This window comes from Pinus tabuliformis, chromosome 3_2 (genome assembly GCF_031772625.1).
Source record: "Pinus tabuliformis cultivar Carrire ecotype Pingquan chromosome 3_2, CPIR1, whole genome shotgun sequence".
Taxonomy (NCBI): Eukaryota; Viridiplantae; Streptophyta; class Pinopsida; order Pinales; family Pinaceae; genus Pinus; species Pinus tabuliformis.
In genome coordinates, this window is record NC_142302.1 from 346,975,760 (window position 1) to 346,994,173 (window position 18,414).

Consider the following 18,414-nt stretch of genomic DNA (forward strand, 5'->3'; position numbering starts at 1 on the left):
AAAAAAAGACATGTCTTATTGAAAAGACACACCGACTATGTATATATATCGGGGTCCTCAATTGTAATCAAAAATCAATCAATATCTCATATATCTTATATCAATCTAATAATGCTTACTCAATCGTAAAAATGAAAAATTAAGTTTGAGAATTTTTGTGTGTAATTATTGATCTTAAGGCAATAATTACCAAGATCTAAAAACAGGAAGAAATTCAACATTTATTATTGGTTATCATAGTTTCAAAGCAAGTTTATGTATAAATAAGAGTGTGTTTTGTCAATTGTGTTTATCTTGAGTGATTGGGAGGAATTATTCTTATCCTCCCACCCAAGTTCAATTCCTACAAATGACATGATAAGCTTTGTTGTAAATGGCTTCGAGCCTTGTTGAGTTTAAGGAGTCCTCAAAGGGCCAAAACATGTATATTCTTCATATACATATTTCTCAAGAAAAAATAATAAAAAGAGTGTCTTCTTCATTCCAAAGGACTCTTGGAGCATATGTCCAACTCAAGATGGAATAGAATAAAATTGCTTAATATTTCCTTTCCCATAGATTGTCATTCTCTAGTGTTAAATGTAATGTGTTTCGATTTACTTTATGATGATATAGTTAATTTGTTGTATTGTTCTTGGGAGATTGAGCTCACTCCAAATAGGTCATGGTGGTCTTTTAATTCAATCAATATGTCTTTATTTAATTCTGCAATTCAATTTCATGAACAATCTTTTCCTTTTGCAAGTTAGACTAATTAAAAAGATTGAAGTTTCAATCACAATCCATCAAATCACTTGAAGGCAAAGTTTCAGAAAATGGAAATTCAAACAGAAATTTTTTTTAAAAAGTATTTTATACATAGTACAAATACAATGAACACATGGGACTTTAAGCTAATTGGACCCAAGATAACTATTTCAAAGTAATTCAATATATCAACATTTTAAATAAATTAAAGAAGAATAGGGGAAACATGTGCAAAAATATTGACATTCACATCAAAAATTTTAATGCTCAAAATAGAAATATTAATTCCTAACAGAATACTATTATGAACCTGCTCCAACAATTACAAATGCAATATACTAACTTAAAAGAAAAAATAAAAAATCATTGGTGCCTCTTTCAACCGTATGTAGTCATCCGTTTCAAAAATTGTAGAAAATCAAGATTACTTTGACTATGTGTCCTATCGTATTAGACAAATGAATGAGCAATTATGTAATGAAACAAATTGTAATAAAATGAAGTACAATATTGAGGAAATCATTGAATATTTCAAAAACAATATCAATGAAAATATTCAAAGGTGGTTGTATTTCCAAAGTTGAAGAATTCAATAGCAATGACAAAAAAAAGTTACATAATCAACACCATTTGTATCACTGAAGTCATGCTCACACCATCTAAAATCCATATATAATCTCTCTAAAGTGAAACGAGTTTCTTTGTAGATCAAAAGCAGGGCCTCATTGGTTTGATAAGACCTTCGTATGACAATCTCATAACCCAACGGTCCCAAGATCATGATTTATCATGCTCATCACTAAGAAGAGACAAGTTATATATCAATTTCATAATATATTTGTTGTAACTAATTTACACCCTAGAATTTAATATTTGGATTCACTCATTCTAAAAGAAAAATGTCTTTCCATTTTAAATTGAAATAATACAATCAATGATTGTGTTTCAAATGGAAAAGCAAATAAAAATGAAATAGAACCCCTAGTGGGGACCAAATTAACCCATAGCACTAGTGGGGACCGAATTAACCCATAGCACTAGCTATTATCCGTAGACAGATGGTCAAATAGAAATCGTGAATAAGTGGATTAAAGGGTACCTACGCAACTATGTGACAAGTCAGCAAAAAGCATGGATCAAGTGGTTGTACCATGGGAAGCATTGCTACGACACCAGCTACCACCTATCCATTAGGATGACACCATTCACGGCTTTATGTGGGTATGATGCCCCATCTTTTATCAACAGGGTTTTTGTAGACCGCAGGGTACCTATTGCTAAGGATTGGATACAAGAAAGTCAAGACATTCTCAAAGTATTGAAGGAAAACATACAGGTTGCTCAGAATCGGCAAAAAATTTACGCAAATCAGCACCGAACAGAACGCAGTTTTCAAGTAGGAGACCTCGTTTTCTTGAGATTGTAGCCCTATAAGCAATCTAACACAAGAAAATGGTGCCGAAAAGTTGAAGCCTAGGTTCTGAGGGCCTTACAATGTCCTTCGAAAGGTTGGCGAAGTGGCGTATGAATTGGATCTACAAAGGAACGGCAGAATCCATAATGTATTCCATGTGCCACGCCCCAAGAAGGTCGTAGGGCAGAAGGTCACAAACTCTATCGAACTACTGCCATTAGACAAAGAAGGGCAACTGGAACTGATTCTGGCGACAATCATGGTTGTGCGGGAAAAGAAGTTAAGATGGAGAGTCATTCTGGAATTCCTTAAGAGTTGGAAAAATTAGCCAGAGAAGGACGTGACATGGGAAAGTGAACGTATTTTGTAGCACCTGAATTTGCAATCGCTTGAGGGCAAGCAATTTCAGGCAGGGGGGAACTGTAACATCCTTTACAAATTGAGGATGAATGGGACATAATAGCCTATCCATCCCTGTAGCCTATTAGTCCTCCATAAAGGGGGGGAAAACCCAAAATTTACCCACTATTGGACAAGTTTTGGGGCAGTTGGGCGAAAAAACCCAAAATTGGTGTTTGAAGTAAAGTCTACTCAATCATTAAGAAAGAAGAAACCCCTCTAGGAAATCTATAAATATGAGAGGGATGAATTCATTTTGGATCATCAAGTGTGGATCAATTCATGTGTTCTTAAGCATTAACACTAAGGGTTTTAGAACCCTCCTCTCTCTCTAGTCAATTTCGGTGGTGAAAGATTCCACCCTAGTTGACATCCTCTTATTATTCTTCTTTGTTCTGGGCAAAAGTACTATCTGAGCCAGCAAATTCTTGGGAGACTAAATTATGTTCTGGCATAGTGATACCTCTGAAAAGGCAACGAATTTTGTTCTGGTACAGGAAGATCTTTTAAAGCAATGAAGTTCTCCTTGTTTTGTCTTGTTCTAGCCGCAGGAACCATCCACTTCAGATGGCAAGGTCTTTCCTTTTCTGGTTCTGGTTCTGGCTACAGGCACTCATGCTTTTAAGGCAGCGAAACTGGTAAGAGTTTTGTAACAGTTTGATGGGTGTTCCTCTAGTTTGGAACAAAGTTCAGGCATAGAGAAACCCTCACGAGCAGTGTTGCAGGAAGCGCCCCCCCCCCCCCCCGGATCCTAGGCCCGAAGCGCGCCCCGTACGGAAGCGCAGCGCGATTCCGAAAATGGCGAAGCGCGCTTCGGCCTTTTTAATGCGCTTCTTGGTTTTTAGGAAGCGTCGGCCCCGAAGCGCGCTTCGGGTGGCGCTTCGGGCCATGAAGCGTGCGCTTCACGCAGCGCTTCGGAGCGCTTCCTCCAAAACCGCGCGCCCAAGGGAAAAAAACATAATTTTTTTAATTTTTTTTTAAAGTTAACTTAAGTTAGCATTGAGGGGGGGTAGGGTGAGTTTAGGGTGAGGAATGAAAAGAATAAAGCCCCCATTCATTCCTCATTTTCTCACTTTGAGTTTATGAGAGTTGGAGAAGAGAAGAGAGGAGAGGAGAAGAGAAGAGAGGAAAGGAGAGGAGAAGAGAGGAGAGCTTGGAGGAGTGAAGAAGGAGGAGCTAGGAGAAGGAGGAGGAGCTTGGAGCAAAAGCTTGGAGGACTTCATCTACAAGAGCTAAAGAGGTAAGTTCAAACCCCAAACTCCCTTGTTTTTTTGAAAAAAAATTTGTATTTTTCTCCTCCCTCTCCTACTCTTTCCCATTGTTTCTACTTGCTCCTTTATTTACAGGTTGTCCACCACCTATATCCATATTCCAAGATGGTGTTCTTTTGGCTTCTATGTATCATTCCACTCTTGGTTTTAATGATGGCAAGGGTGAAGAATAGAAGGGAAGAAACAGAAGAGGACATTGGTGATGGTCCTAATAGTAGTGACCCAATGTATGATGAGGAGGAAGGGTTTGAAGAGGAAGGGGATGAACTTGAAGGGGACACTGAAACACAAGATGGGAAAGTTACATCAACACCCTTGTGGAACTATGTGACCAAACTTGATGGGGGAAAGGGTGGTGGATCTTACAAATTTGTGTGCCCTCATGGTTGTCATGGAGGAAAACCATATTGTGGTTCATATACCCGTCTGAGGAGGCATCTTTGTGGGGTGCTGGACAGTGATGAAAAAAAGGGTTCTGTGGGGGTACAAATTTGCCCAAACATTTCAACTGAAGAAAGAAGAAAATACATCCAAATAGAGATGGCTGCACAACAAAAAAACAAGAAACCAAAAACTCATTCTGAATTAAGTGCAACCTCTAAATTTGGTAGTTGCTCATCTCCTCATGGTACTTCTGCAACCTCTGGAGGTAGAAGAACAATAGGGGATTTCCTTAATGTTGTTGGGAGGGATGATGTGGATGGAAAGATAGTCCGTTTTCTTTGTGCTTGCGGTGTACCATTCAATGTGCTTCGCTCTCCCTATTGGCATGACATGGTAAAGGCCATCAATGAAGCCCCAAAAGGATACAAGGCCCCCAACTATGAGAAAGCTAGAACAGTGTTATTAGAAAGAGAAAAAGCTAAGGTTCAAAGAGCTTTGACACGTTTTACAAATGAGTGGGTGGATTCTGGGGTATCCATTGTATCAGATGGGTGGACAAATATTAGAAACCAACATTTGATAAATGTTCTTGGTGTTTCTTCTAGTGGTGCAGTATTTATTGCATGTCATGACTCCTCCTCCATCAGTGCAACTGCACAAAACATTGCAGATCTCCTATTGAAATCAATCAAAGATGTTGGTCCGAATAATGTGGTTCAAGTGATCACAGATAATGCAGCAAATTGTAAGGCAGCAGGAAAAATTATTGAGCGTACTCATCCACACATCTTTTGGTCTGGGTGCCTGTTTCACACATTGAACCTTTTGATGCATGATATTGTGAAACACAAAGATTGTGGGTGGATTGCTGAGGTTTACAGGAAAGGGAAGCAGCTCATTAAATTCATCACAGGGCATACAAGGGTAAACTACTTCTATGGCACTTACTCCAAGTTGCAATTGCTTAAAATTGCAAAGACAAGATTTGCTAGTTATTACCTCACCTTTAGGCGGCTAGTGAAGGTGAGACAAGCTTTAACTAATCTGGTGTGTGCTGAAACATGGGATGAAATTAACACTGACACAGATGGTGCTAATGCAGTCAAGGACACTGTTCTTGACAGTTACTTTTGGTCACAGGTTAAATATATTTTGCAATTCACCAAACCAATTTATTACATGATCAAGTTTGCAGATTCAGATCGACCAGTAATTGGGGAGGTGTATGAGCAAATGGATAGCATGTTGGGGCAGATTAAAGACATTGTTGAGCCTAGAGATACCACCTTGTACAATTATATTCGTGTAGAGGTGCAAAACCGATGGGAAATGCTAAATATTCCATTGCATGCATTAGCATATGTTTTGACACCTAAATACTATCATCCATCATGGCTTTCAACACCAGCACCTGGGGGGGGAAGCAGGAGAAAACCACACCAAGATCAAGAGGTTCACCAAAAATATATGGCTGCATTGAGTAAATTAATCCCTGATGAGGAGGAGGCTGCATTGGTACGGAGACAGGTGAGCAACTATACGCTCAACACTGGTCCATTTGGGAGCATGCATGCAATTAAAGATCGAGAGACTTTTTCTGCTCTTGAGTGGTGGAACATGCATGGAGGGGGTACTCCACTTCTACAGAGTTTGGCATTGCGGGTGCTATCACAGGTGGTAAACACTTCTTCTGCAGAGAGGTGTTGGAGCTCTTATTCTTTCATCCACAGTGTTAAAAGGAACACGTTGAGTTTAGACCGGGCAGAGAGCTTGGTTTATGTTCATTACAACTTGCGATTGTTGTCCCATTACTGTGAAGATGCAAAGTCTAATAAAGACTTGTTGATTTGGGACAAGAATCCAGAGGAGCCCAATTTGGAGGATGGAGTGTTGCGACTAGAGCAATTAGAGGATGCTCTTTTCCAGGTATGTCCATTGTGGTATGAATTTTCCAATTTTCCCTTATAAAGCATTTCTCTAATTCAATTATTCATGTTTTTAATTTTTTTGTTAACTAGTGTTTTTTTTTTTGCATGAATTTTTTGAGCGATTCTAGGATGATGATGACCGTGTTGATATGCCACCACCCCCACCCCCATCTGGTCCCTTGGTTCCTAGGTTCCATGGTTCAACACCAACAGCAGGGGGTTCTTCTTCATCAGTTTCAGTGCCACGACTTCCACAGGCACCATCTTCTTCATTGCCACCACGTGGCCCGCCACCACGTTCTATTCGTGGTGGAAGGAGGAGAGATTAGTAGATATATTCACAATCTACTACTTTTTGTCATAGATTACTCATTAGACTTGTAGACTTCTGAATTTGAATTTTGAACCTTTTTGGCTTGGCGGTGACCAAGTGACATATTTTGTAAACATTATTATTTGAATTTTGGACATGACAAATGTTGACAGTTGCTCACTTGCTAGATAAATCATAATATGCTCTATGTTTTATGTTTTATAATATGCTTAAATGTTTTATGTTTTATAATATGCTTAAAAATTTGATGTATGTTTGTAATAGCTAGAATATAGATGATTGTTGTACATACTAGTAACTACAATGGATACATGGATGCCATATCTATCTTGATTTATGCAAAAATATGCATGTTTTCATGTCTTCTACAATTAATTTGGTATTTGGGATGTTTGTTTTGAGTATAAATGCAAAAAAATAAAATATATATATATATATAGCAGACGCTTCCGCGCTCGCGCTTCGTGCAACATTGCTCACGAGGCATCTGGCAGTTGATTTACAGACTCCTACATATGCAATCAATAGCAATAAACAACCTGTTGGGGGTGTGGATCATCTTGAAAGTGTTCAGAGGTTTTTGTCATAGGGTTTCCAAGGGAGCCGAGGTCAAATTTTGAAAGCCCAGATTAAGAACAGTAGTTGGACACAGACATGAATCTTGGTTGTGGATTGAACACGATTTTGAAGGAACAAAAAATTCTCGATGTGACTTGAAGAAGCGTTGTATCAGCAAAAAACCCTCACGAAGAAATGAACTGGGCCAAAGATCGCGTTTGGTAAACAGAAGAGAGCCAAAGCCTCAAGTATCTAGTGTAGTGAGTAGTTTTATGTCTAGAGCTAACCTTAATCAAATTTCCAGTTTGTACTTCATTGTGGTATCTGGTTAGGGCCTCTGGTCCTGTAGTTTGAATCGTTATATTTGAAGTTAGAATCTGTCTGTAACTGAGTTACGTATGGATTTGAATTGGCAATACATCAGCTTGGTATATTGTTGAATTACACATTGTTTCTACCACTGTTTTATATTCTTGTCAGCAAATGAAAAGTATTTGAACTGTTTAATGTTCCATTGATTGTTTATTAAATTTAGCCATTGTATTAAGAAGAAAGAGACAAATTGCTATAGGGAATACTAGGGAAAATTACCCTAGTTCATTACATGCGTAATGCTCGTGCATTAACTGATACCAGGTAAGTTCTATAACTCTATATTGAAAGTTTATTGTTGAAAATATGGCAACTAGTAAAGGCAACATTTCAAAAGCAGTTGTAGAGAAATAAGAAGAACCTGTAATCAATACTTTGGCGGGTATACGGAATACCCATTTGAAAAATGTTAATGCACGAGAACTTAGAGCCAAATTTGAAACCGGTTTCCATCCAAACACCCCAGATTTTCACTTATTAAATGATGGAATGGTTAAAGTTATTCTTCCACCAACTCATTTTAACCCTGACACAATAATCTTCTTCGCTAGCCATTATGATTCAATTAGTAGGAATATCCTTTGCCCTATAGATGGTCGTGTTTTTCTCCAAGATCCTTCGAAAATTTTAGGAAAGATGTTGCCGTTGCCAGTCACTGGAAGAAAAATTAGTATAAAGGAAATGCATGAGGAATTTCTTAGTTGGGCAGAAGAAGCAAAACTAAAGTTTCTAAGAAGTATCATGGAAACTCCAAAACAGATTCTTTAAGTACGGTTACCTCTTAACAGTAAAATTTTGAAGTGTGAATTTCAAGTCATAGTCTCTCTCTTGCTATTATTTTGGGTTATTCAGATGACATAGAAATGGATGAAGTTGCTTTTATGGGTTTAAAAGAGATAACGGCAAACCCACGTGAAAGAAGATTAAATTTTCCTAGTTATTTAGCTGAAAATATACAATCTCATCTAAGTATTATTCGTTCATTCACACACTGTTCAGATACATTTAGTCCTTTTTAGTTATCCAAACTTCTTTATAAGTCATGGATTACAGTTGGATATTTCAGATATTTATCAAAAGGAGAAATGTGTAGATAAATGGACAAATGTTTTATATATAGGAAGATCTAAAGGAAACTATGGTCAATATGCCAATATCTTTCTTCTACAACTTCATGCAAAGCTCTCAAATCAAATCCCTAAAAGAATGCCCGAGGAATATAGAAGAGTGTTTCAGTTATGTAAAAAAACCAGGATAGGAGACATGTCTTTTTTGCAATCACACTATTATAAGAATGCATGGTTTTGAAGGTCAAGCCTACTAATTACCTAGATATATTACTCTTCGGCTCTTTGCTATGGAATTGGCCGAGCAAAGGTTAGTGGTAGATGAAACCCACTTTCTTTCCAAAATAAGAAAATGATGATATCAATGCCAGATGAGATTCTCTCTTTTGACTAAAAACAAAAATGCTTATGAAATCCTTGAAAAGGAAATAAATTCCTATGGTTTGCAGAAATCTTTTGCTTGGAAATATGACCCGTTTCTTGTGATAGTTGTTGGAAGAATTTGTCATTGATGTCAAAGGGTGATGGGCCAGTACTCGTTTGATGATTTGTGTGCACATTTCAGCGAATTTGGTTACAAGGACCTCCCAGAGTGTTAGCCCTTGTCATGCCATTTTGTTTGATAGGTGGCACATTTTGTGGGTCCTCCTGGTTGGAGAGATATTAATTTTTGAAATTGATGCCCCAAAGGAATGGGTTTCGCACCAAATCATGCCCCATTAATTTTTGGCTTTAACATCTCATTGCAACCCCTTCAAGAAAGTCAAAATTATTGACCTAAATCCATGTGTCCTAATCAGCTTGAAAGAAAGTGATCTGGAAGTAGTGTCCTAAAGTCTCCTCTAAGCAAGTCAATATATCCTCTTCAGGTCGGCTTGGAAAAATTCTTTTTATTGAAAATATTTATGGCAAAAATCATGTTGGTTCCAGCAAACGTGGTGCCTATTCATGGGTCAAGTCGGCTCCATTATAGGCTCCTTCATCATGTATTTCTACTCTAGCCGTGGGCTGATCTGAGCAAGCAATTCGATGGTTGATCTGAGTTTCAAGGAGCAGTCTCAGATAGAAACATCTGAGGCCTTGTACTTAAACACTAATCTGAAGATAGGTAGATCAAACATTCTAATAATTGGCTTGGATTTTGGTTCTGCTTTTTGTGTTCTTGGGTTATGGTTATTGGTTATTGTTGATCCGTTATTTGAAGAAACCTTGTCAACTTTTGGAGCAGACTTTACTTATTACCAAACAACCAAACACAACCCTTTTGTAGTTGATCTCGGCCTGTGTTAGCTTGAGATTCGGCCTTTTTGTAGCCAATGGATTTTGGCCCTGAGGCCAGAATTTCGGCCCACTTTGTGGTCTCAAATAATTCAGCCCTAAGGCCAGATTTTGGCTTCATATGTCTTGTGGGTAAAGGTTAAATGAGACCAGGTCTCTAGCATGATTTTAGTTCCCCTCTGAGGCATGATTTTGGAGTGTTTTTCATGAAGACAAATCTATGTTCTAAGGTAGATCAGGAGGTAGAAATATGAGCATCTAGGGTAGCTCTAAGAGCAGAGTTTGGAATAATATGTTGCAGCATACCTTTGAATTTATTCTGGAGCAGACTTTTTGGAGTAGAATCAACAAACAGTTCAGTAGCAGCTAATCCAGCATCTAGCGCCACTGAGCAGTTGACCAAAACAATAGTAAGGATGGCTTCAATAAGCAGTAGTATACAACAATCCCAGAAAAAAAAAGTAACAGAGATAAACATCAGTGCTCAGAGTGGAAGTAAGCAAGGCAAAATAAATGATGATGACAGTGCCTATGAAGAAATAAATGAAGAATTAACTAATCAGGTCCAAGACCTTCGAAAGGAAACTCGGCCAAAGGTACACACAGGTCCCCATATTCATTATAACTAGTGTGACAGCTGAGAAACTATTGAAAATATTAGCGAGAAAAGGGTTCTTTGATTTGTGCCTTAATTATAGGAGCCAGAATGACTTCCTTCTTGTGAGTGAATCAAGTTCCTAAAAATTAGGAGATTCCCTATAAATTAGGACGAGTTCCTATAATTTAGGAATTGGTCCGTAAAAATTAGGACGAGTTAGGATGCAGTTAACTGATGTGTTAAAATTGCAAGTCGAGTTCTTGATTTTCTAGTGTGAGTTGATTGAGGAAAAACAAGGGATTGAGTTTCAAGTGGTTGACTTGACATAGGACGAGTTGCATGAGCAGTTAACTCATGCTAACTGAATCAATCGCAAAATCATTCCTTAATTAGAGAACTCACTAATTTTAACCATTCGAATTGCCTTTAAAGGGAGGAACGAAGGCACAAGTTTAATCATTACCAAGCAATAAGAAGCACAAGTCTGTGCGTGGAACTTGTGAGAGAACAAGAATGAGCCTAGGTAAGGCTTGTCGGAGCTTGAAGAAGGACGAATTCCTTGGGTTAGGAGGCAGGCATCAAGGGGCAAGCAAGGGTGTTTCATTTAAGTGTAAACAGAGAGAACATGGTTGTTCTCTAATGAACCTTTATTATATTGTAAAAGATCCATTGTTCAACCTTCTTCAATAGAATTCTCAATAACAAGCAGAGGGTTTTCCCAGTTGGGTTCCCTAGACAATTATGTGTTTTTGAATTGTGCGACTGTGCTTTTATTTTTGTTCCTATTCCGCTGCATCTAGTAGAGAAATTTTGTTTATGTAAGAAGAAATTTTATTTCAGATTGCCCATATTAGCAGATCAGAATTTCATGGATTTTCTACATGGTATCAGAGCTCCTGGAACAGATTTAAGATCAAATCACGAGTGTGAATCATCACAAGAGGGAGAACGTCTAAGCTAGGAGAGTCGCAGTCTCTATAGAGATGTCCATCCAAAAGAAGACGAGTTTTCTTGGTTTCTTTCTGTGTTCGAGCAAGCCGAGTTAGAGGAGTCTGTTGGCAGATTTAATGGCAGCTTTTGTACATGGTTAGGGCTGGAAATTCTCTTCAAACAGGCCACAGAAATTCTGAGTTATTGCAGGTCGAAAAGAGACCTAATTGAAGTCTATTTCAGGGTTTGATCAGCAGAAAAAGGGGCCGCATTCTCATGGAGCAATAGCACGGAAGATGGGGACTGTTGAGAAGGGTTAGCTCAGATAAAGAAGGGATTTCCAGCCAAGAAAGAAGCAAACCTATAGTATCACAGTGTGCCCCAACTAGAGGGCCAAAAATCCCGAGGAAAGTGCACAGGCTGAAGTGTTTCAAAGGCAGAAAGGACTCTTTCTGAGGTGCGTATTTCCTTCTGTGATGGATGGTCTTGCTAGGTGATTGTCCAGTTTAGGACAATATTGGATTGGCACCTTAAGGACAGTAAGGAGGGTTGTAGTAGGTGCCAAGGGATCCCTCTATACCATCACTTATAAAGGAAATTAAGGACTGTTAGATGAGCAGAAGCAGAGAAGCCCTAAGGGCTAGTTCTTGAAGGACTAAGGACCAGCCAAGTGGGTTTATGAACAAGCCCTAGAGTTTGCAGACTTTGAAGGACTAAAGGAGCAGGGAAGTGGGCAGCCTCCAAGACCTAAGTACAGTCTTTTGTGAAGGATTACAGGTTGTTATTGGGCATGTTTAGAGAGATCTCCGGGGAAGCAGGATGGCTTACCAAAGGTTGAGAGCAGATCATTGTTTAGAGAGAGCATCAAGCTTTGTTCCATGGAAAGGGAGGATCACAATTGTGTTGGAAGATAATGGCGTGGGAGAGTACATCAAGCAGGTGATAGCATACATACAAGAAGAGATCCAGAGAGGAACCATAGAAGGGAGATCACTTATGACAAAGGACAAGGTGAATTGTGCCCTGGCAAGCAAGAGTAGCAAGGCCAAGGGCAAGAAGGGCCAAGGAAAGGCCGAGTCCAATCAGAAGGGCAAGAAAAAGGATCTAAGCAAGATCGAGTGCTTTCATTGCCATGAGTTTGGACACCATGCTTCTAAGTGTCCTGGTAAGAAGAAGGGGGCCGGGAAGGATCATGTTGTTGCATCAGCGGAGGTAGATGACTTTTTGGCCCAGTTCGAGAAAGAATTCTCATTGATTGCTTGCATATCAAGCTCAGCAGATAGAAGTACATGGTCTATCAATTTAGAAGCATCCTTCCCCATGATCGAGAACAAGAAGAGTTTCAACCACCTGAAGGAGAAGGACATGCAATTTCAAACCAAGCTAGAGGACTTGGTACTATTCCTTCTTGTGCATGACTTGAGTTCCTAAAAATCAGGAGATTCCCTAAAAATTAGGACGAGTTCCTATAATTTCAGAATCAGTCCCTAAAAATTAGGACGAGCTAGGATGCAGTTATCTGATGTGTTAAAATTGAAAGTCGAGTTCTTGATTTTCTAGTGTGAGTTGATTGAGGAAAAACATAAGTGATTGAGTTTCAAGTGGTTGACTTGAAATAGGACGAGTTGCATGAGTAGTTAACTCATGCTAACTCAATCAATCACAAAATCATTCCTTAATTAGAAAACTCACTAATTTTAACCATTTGAATTGCCTTTAAAAGGAGGAACGAAGGCACAAGTTTAATCATTGTTTTGGTGAGCACGTGTTTATGAGACCAAGCAATAAGAAGCACAAGTTTGTGCGTGGAGCTTGTGAGAGAAAGAAAACGAGCCTAGGTAAGGCTTGTGGGAGCTTGAAGGACGAATTCCTTGGGTTAGGAGGCAAGGATCAAGGTGCAAGCAAGGGTGTTTCAGTTTAGTGTAAACAGAGAGAACATGGTTGTTCTCTAATGAAACATTATTGTATTGTAAAAGATCCATTATTCAACCTTCTTCAATAGAATTCTCAATAACAAGCAGAGGGTTTTCCCAGATGGGTTCCCTAGACAATTATGTGTTTTTGAATTATGTGACTTGGCTTTTCTTTTTGTTCCTATTATGTTGCATACAGTGCCTCTAGCAAGCCCTAGGTTGCCTTTGCGCAGTCCTTCTTGGAATTATATGTTGCAGCAAACCTTTGAATTTATTCTAGAGCAAACTTCTTGGAGTAGAATCAACAAACAGTTCAGTAGTAGCTAATCCAGCATCTAGCGCCACTGAGCAGTTGGCAAAAACAATAGTAAGGATGGCTTCAATAAGCAGTAGTATACAACAATCCCAGCAAAAAAAAAAAGTAACAGAGGTAAACATCAGTGATCAGAGTGGAAGTAAGCAAGGAAAAATAAATGATGATTATAGTGCCTTTGAAGAAATAAATGAAGAATTAACTAATCAGGTCCAAGACCTTCTAAAGGAAACTCGACCAAAGGTACACACAGGTCATACCATGTTCATTATAACTAGTGTGACAACTAAGAAATTGTTGAAAATATTAGCGAGAAAAGGGTTCCTTGATTTGTGCCTTAATTATAGGAGCCATAACGAATTCCTTCTTGTGCGCGAATCCAGTTCCTAAAAATTAGAAGATTCCCTATAAATTAGGACGAGTTCCTATAATTTAGGAATTGGTCCCTAAAAATTAGGACGAGTTAGGATGCAATTAACTTATGTGTTAAAATTGAAGGTCGAGTTCTAGATGAAGTGCCTCTGGCAGGCCCTACATTGCCTCTACTTATTCCTCACGTAGTCCCTGCGTCAACTTTTCCAGGCACTTGCCACTGCGTCACCCAGTTTGTTGATCGATTTGTTGCCTAAGTCTCTGCTCTCAGCCTCCCAGTCTCACACCATGGCTCCCAGCTTCTGAAACTAACTCTGCCCAGCAAAATCTCGGACACTCTCTCACCCTCTATGTTGCCTCTGCGTGGCCCTTTGTAGCCCTGAATCAGCCTTTGCGTCTAGGTTGTTGGATCACTCTCTACCTCTCTCTACTTATGATTTTCCAACTGAGAAAATATCTCTTCGGATGCTATCCCTGCCCCTCAACTGTAAGAAATCTCCTCGATCAGAACTTCCTCCTGAGAACTTCTCACTTCATAAATTCGATCTCTTGATCTCTCGGTGTGTTTTCCAAATGACCCTCAAACTCCCATTAATAATCTTCTCGTTAACATTCAACGACCCAAATTAAAAGCTAATCAATGGCTAAGATGATTTTAGCTTGATCCTCGTCTTCTTCTAGAAGTTACACCCACAATTAGATTAATACCCATTAATATTATTAATTTCCTAAGTTTAGACTTAGGGTCCCATTAAAAAATATTAATTATTTTGATAAAATTGTCTGTGGGTGGAATTTCCCAAAACGCTTTTTGGGTTCTTTGGAATACATGTGCCCAAGCCTCCTTGCAAAATTTTAGGCCTAGATCACATCCGATGCTACCCCAAATCAACATGGATCACAATAGGTCAAATCAATGTTACTTGGGAGCGGGAGCGGGAGCGGAAAGCGGGAGCGGGAGCGGGAGCGACCATTTTCAGAAGCTCCCGGTTTGGGAGCAAATCGGGAGCGATTTTTTAAAAATATATATATTTTTTATATTTTTTAATTTTTGATACACATATGTCAACAAAAACATGTAGAATGATGAAATAGACATAAAAAAACATAAATTGATCATTGAACCATATCACATCAATCATCTAGAAATTATAATCGTCATCAACCATGTCCACAAGTTAGTAAAATACATATTACAACTGCAACATATTGAGTCTTATAAATCATGATTCATCAAATTCAATATTAAAGTTTCAACTTCAAGCTTTCAGAATTGAAAATTCAATAACATTTATCATCATTGATCACCAAAGTTGTACTTGTAAGCCAAGTTTAACCATTACAAGAAGTAATATCGAAGATATTTCTAAGTCCTAACTTCTAATTGTTAACATGATATGAAATGTTAAAAATTTATAAAATGAAACATGAATAATGAGATGAAATGAAACAACTTTAGTCTTTCACAAAGCATCATATTCATAATTCACAATCATTACCAATGAGTTATAATTGCCAAGGCCCAACTTCAAACTTCAAATTTTCATTGTCACAGTGATATAATGTTTACAAAAAATATCATAATGATATGAAAGAGTCAAGAGTCAAGAGTCAAGGACTCAAAACTCAACAGTTATGAAAACTAAAGTCTAATAGAAACAAAAAAAGACAAGTAAACTGTAAATCTACATGTGGCCCTTGCCACGAGAGTCTCCAGGAGTATAAGCAGGTCGTGGTGGTCTTCTAGGAGTCTCCCGCACAGACCGACGACCAGAACTAGAACCTCCACGCGAGGGTGTCGATGGAGGTGGCGACAGCAATGGAACAAGACTCGGGCCTCGAGCACTGCTACTGGATGGTGGAGGTGGAGGTGGCATGGCTGCTGCAGCTGCTTCATTTTCATCCCTTACAAGTTCCTCTTCTAGTTCTTCAATATGTACAATGCCATCCTCCAAATTGTCGTCTTCTGGGTGATTATCCCAAATTTTATATGTGGGATCCTCATTAGCCCGATCACAGTAATGACTCAACAACCTCAAGTTGTAGTGCACATAAACCAAGCTTTCTGCTCGGTTTTCGTTGAGTCTGTTTCTTTTCACATTATGTATATAACTGTAGGTGCTCCAACACCTCTCTGCAGAAGAAGAATTTACAACTTGTGAAAGAACTTTTTTTGCCAATTTTGGCAAAAGTCCGTGGCCGCCATATGTTTCCCACCATGTGAGAGAATCAAATTTATCTTTGTCGTCCATTGCATGGAAGTTACCATACAAACCAGTGCCACTGAAGTATCTGCCTATTTCAAGGCGCACAGTTGCACATTCCTCCCTGTCAGGCACCAACTTTTCTAATGCTTCCAGATATCCTTTAGTTACCTCTTGATCTAAATGGGGTTTGGTCCTAACCCCACCCCCTGCTGCAGGTTGGCCCAACCAAGATGTAGAGTAGTATTTTGGCGTAAGGATATACGCCAAGCAATGTAGTGGAAGGTTAAGCCTATTCCACCGTTCACACACACAATCATGAATTAGTTTGTACAAGTTGGGATCTCTATTATGAACAATGTCTTTTATTTCCCCCAACATGGTATCCATTTGCTCATACACCTCGCCAATCACTGGTTTGTCTGTATCTGCAAACCGAATCATGTGATAAATTGGCTTGGTGAAATCCAATACCTGCCTCACAGTTGTCCAAAACTGCCCATCAAGAGCGGCCTCCTCCACCGTTTCAAAACCTGCCATGTCAGCTACATTTGTAGCCCTTTCCTTTAACACCTGCCAATGTGGACTTGATACCATGCTAGCTAATGCCTCTCTTACCTTCAAAAGGTGCCTGAAGGTGAGGTAATAGCTACCAAATCTAGTCCTCGCAATCTTCAGCAACTCCAATCTCGAGTGACTGCGGAAAAGGCCATGGGTATTGCTATGATTTGTAATAAATTTTATCATTTGTTTTCCTTTCTTGTACAAATCACCAATCCATTGGTATTGTTCATTTTTGTTTTTGACAATATCATGCAACAGAAGGTTCAATATGTGAACCAAACATCCAGACCAAAATATGTTCGGGTATTTATCCTCAATAATTGCTCCCGCTGCCTTACAATTAGGAGCATTATCAGTGATGACTTGGATGACATTGTATGGGCCAATACGCTCAATTGTTTCAAGTAATGCTTCTGCAATGTTGATAGTGGTCTTGAACTTGTCTGAGTAATCATGTGCAGCTAGAAAGATGGGACCACTAACAGACACAGCAAGAACACTTATCAATGGCTTGCCTTTTACATTTGTCCATCCATCAGATACAATGGACACCCCATTGTCAGTCCAAGAACTTGTCATTTTATTCAAAGAATGTGATATTTTTGCTTTTTCATGATCAAGCCCAACAGTTCTTGCCTTGTCATACCCAGGGCTCTTGTATCCTTTAGGGGCATCATTTATGGCAGAAACCATTTCGTGCCAATAAGGTGAGCGTAGAACATTGAATGGTATCCCACATGCATAGAGGAACCTGTAAACTTTTGAATCCACATCATTCCTACACCCCTCATCAAGGAAACCTGATATGGTTCTACGCCTTAAAGATGATGACCCTGTGCCTCCATGTCCATATCCACTGCCTTGGGAGGATGCTGAAGGAGTTCTTTGTGATTGTGAGCTTGGTTCAAAGAAACCCCTTGATCTTTTTGTTCTGTATTGGGCGTCCTCCTCTTCCTTTATGTATTTGGCTCTATCTGCTGTTGACACCGCTGCACAAGTTTTGATTCCTATTTGTTTCTCTCCATCCCATGGCCTTTTCCGCAGAGGTGTCTTCTAGCACGGGTGTATGAACCTGTGTAATCAGTGTTGCAATGGGGGCAATGAAATTTAGTGGTTCCACCCCCTCTCCCTGTTTCAGCCCTGTGAACATATTTCCACAATGGAGTTTGGTCTTGTTTAGTTTTTTGAGGGTCATGTTCACCCTCCTCCACATCCTCCTCACTGGGGTTTTCACCCATTTGACTTTCTCCGGCTTCTTCATCCCCCTCTTCAGTTTGGGGCCCCCTCCGTTTCTTACTCTCCACCACCATAATAACCATAAAAGGGACCAGGAAGAGGAAAATGCCAATAAATATCGCCAAGTCCATGGTGTTTGATGTTTGTAGGGTTTTGAGTCTTGAATCTGCAAATTAATTTAATTTATTGGGATTAATTAATTTAATTTATTAATTTAATTTAAATACATGATTTTTAAACAGTTAAACTCAAACAACTAAATTAAATCAACTAAATTAACTACCTAACCAGCTAAACTAACTAGATTACTAAGTTACTTACCTCTGCAGGCTTGCTCCTCGCTCCTTGGCAGTTGCTCCTCACTCCTCAGCACTTGCTCTTCGCTCCAATGCTCTTGCTCCAGCTCCAAACTTGCTCAATGAAGTTATAATGAATGTTTTTTGGCCTAATGGCCTTATAAAACAAAAAAAAAATTCTAAATTTTTTATTTTTTTCGGGTCCGGCGGATTTTTTTTCCGCCGAACCGCTCCCG

The 18,414-nt window shown here is 39.1% G+C and overlaps 1 protein-coding gene across 5 annotated transcripts in view; it reads right to left on the reverse strand.

Annotated features, from left to right (window-relative positions):
* The window catches only part of RFC1 (replication factor C1), a 296,432-nt gene that overhangs the window by 210,894 nt on the left and 67,124 nt on the right, over nucleotides 1–18,414 (reverse strand). For 4 of the 5 annotated variants that reach the window (XM_089416372.1, XM_089416370.1, XM_089416371.1 and 1 more), the window contains one exon: nucleotides 10,059–10,139. The exons of the other annotated variant lie outside the window; for it this stretch is intronic. In XM_089416372.1, the coding sequence (XP_089272498.1) occupies nucleotides 10,059–10,139 (81 nt within the window). The remainder of the gene's footprint in view (nucleotides 1–10,058; nucleotides 10,140–18,414) is intronic. 5 annotated transcript variants of the gene reach the window in all.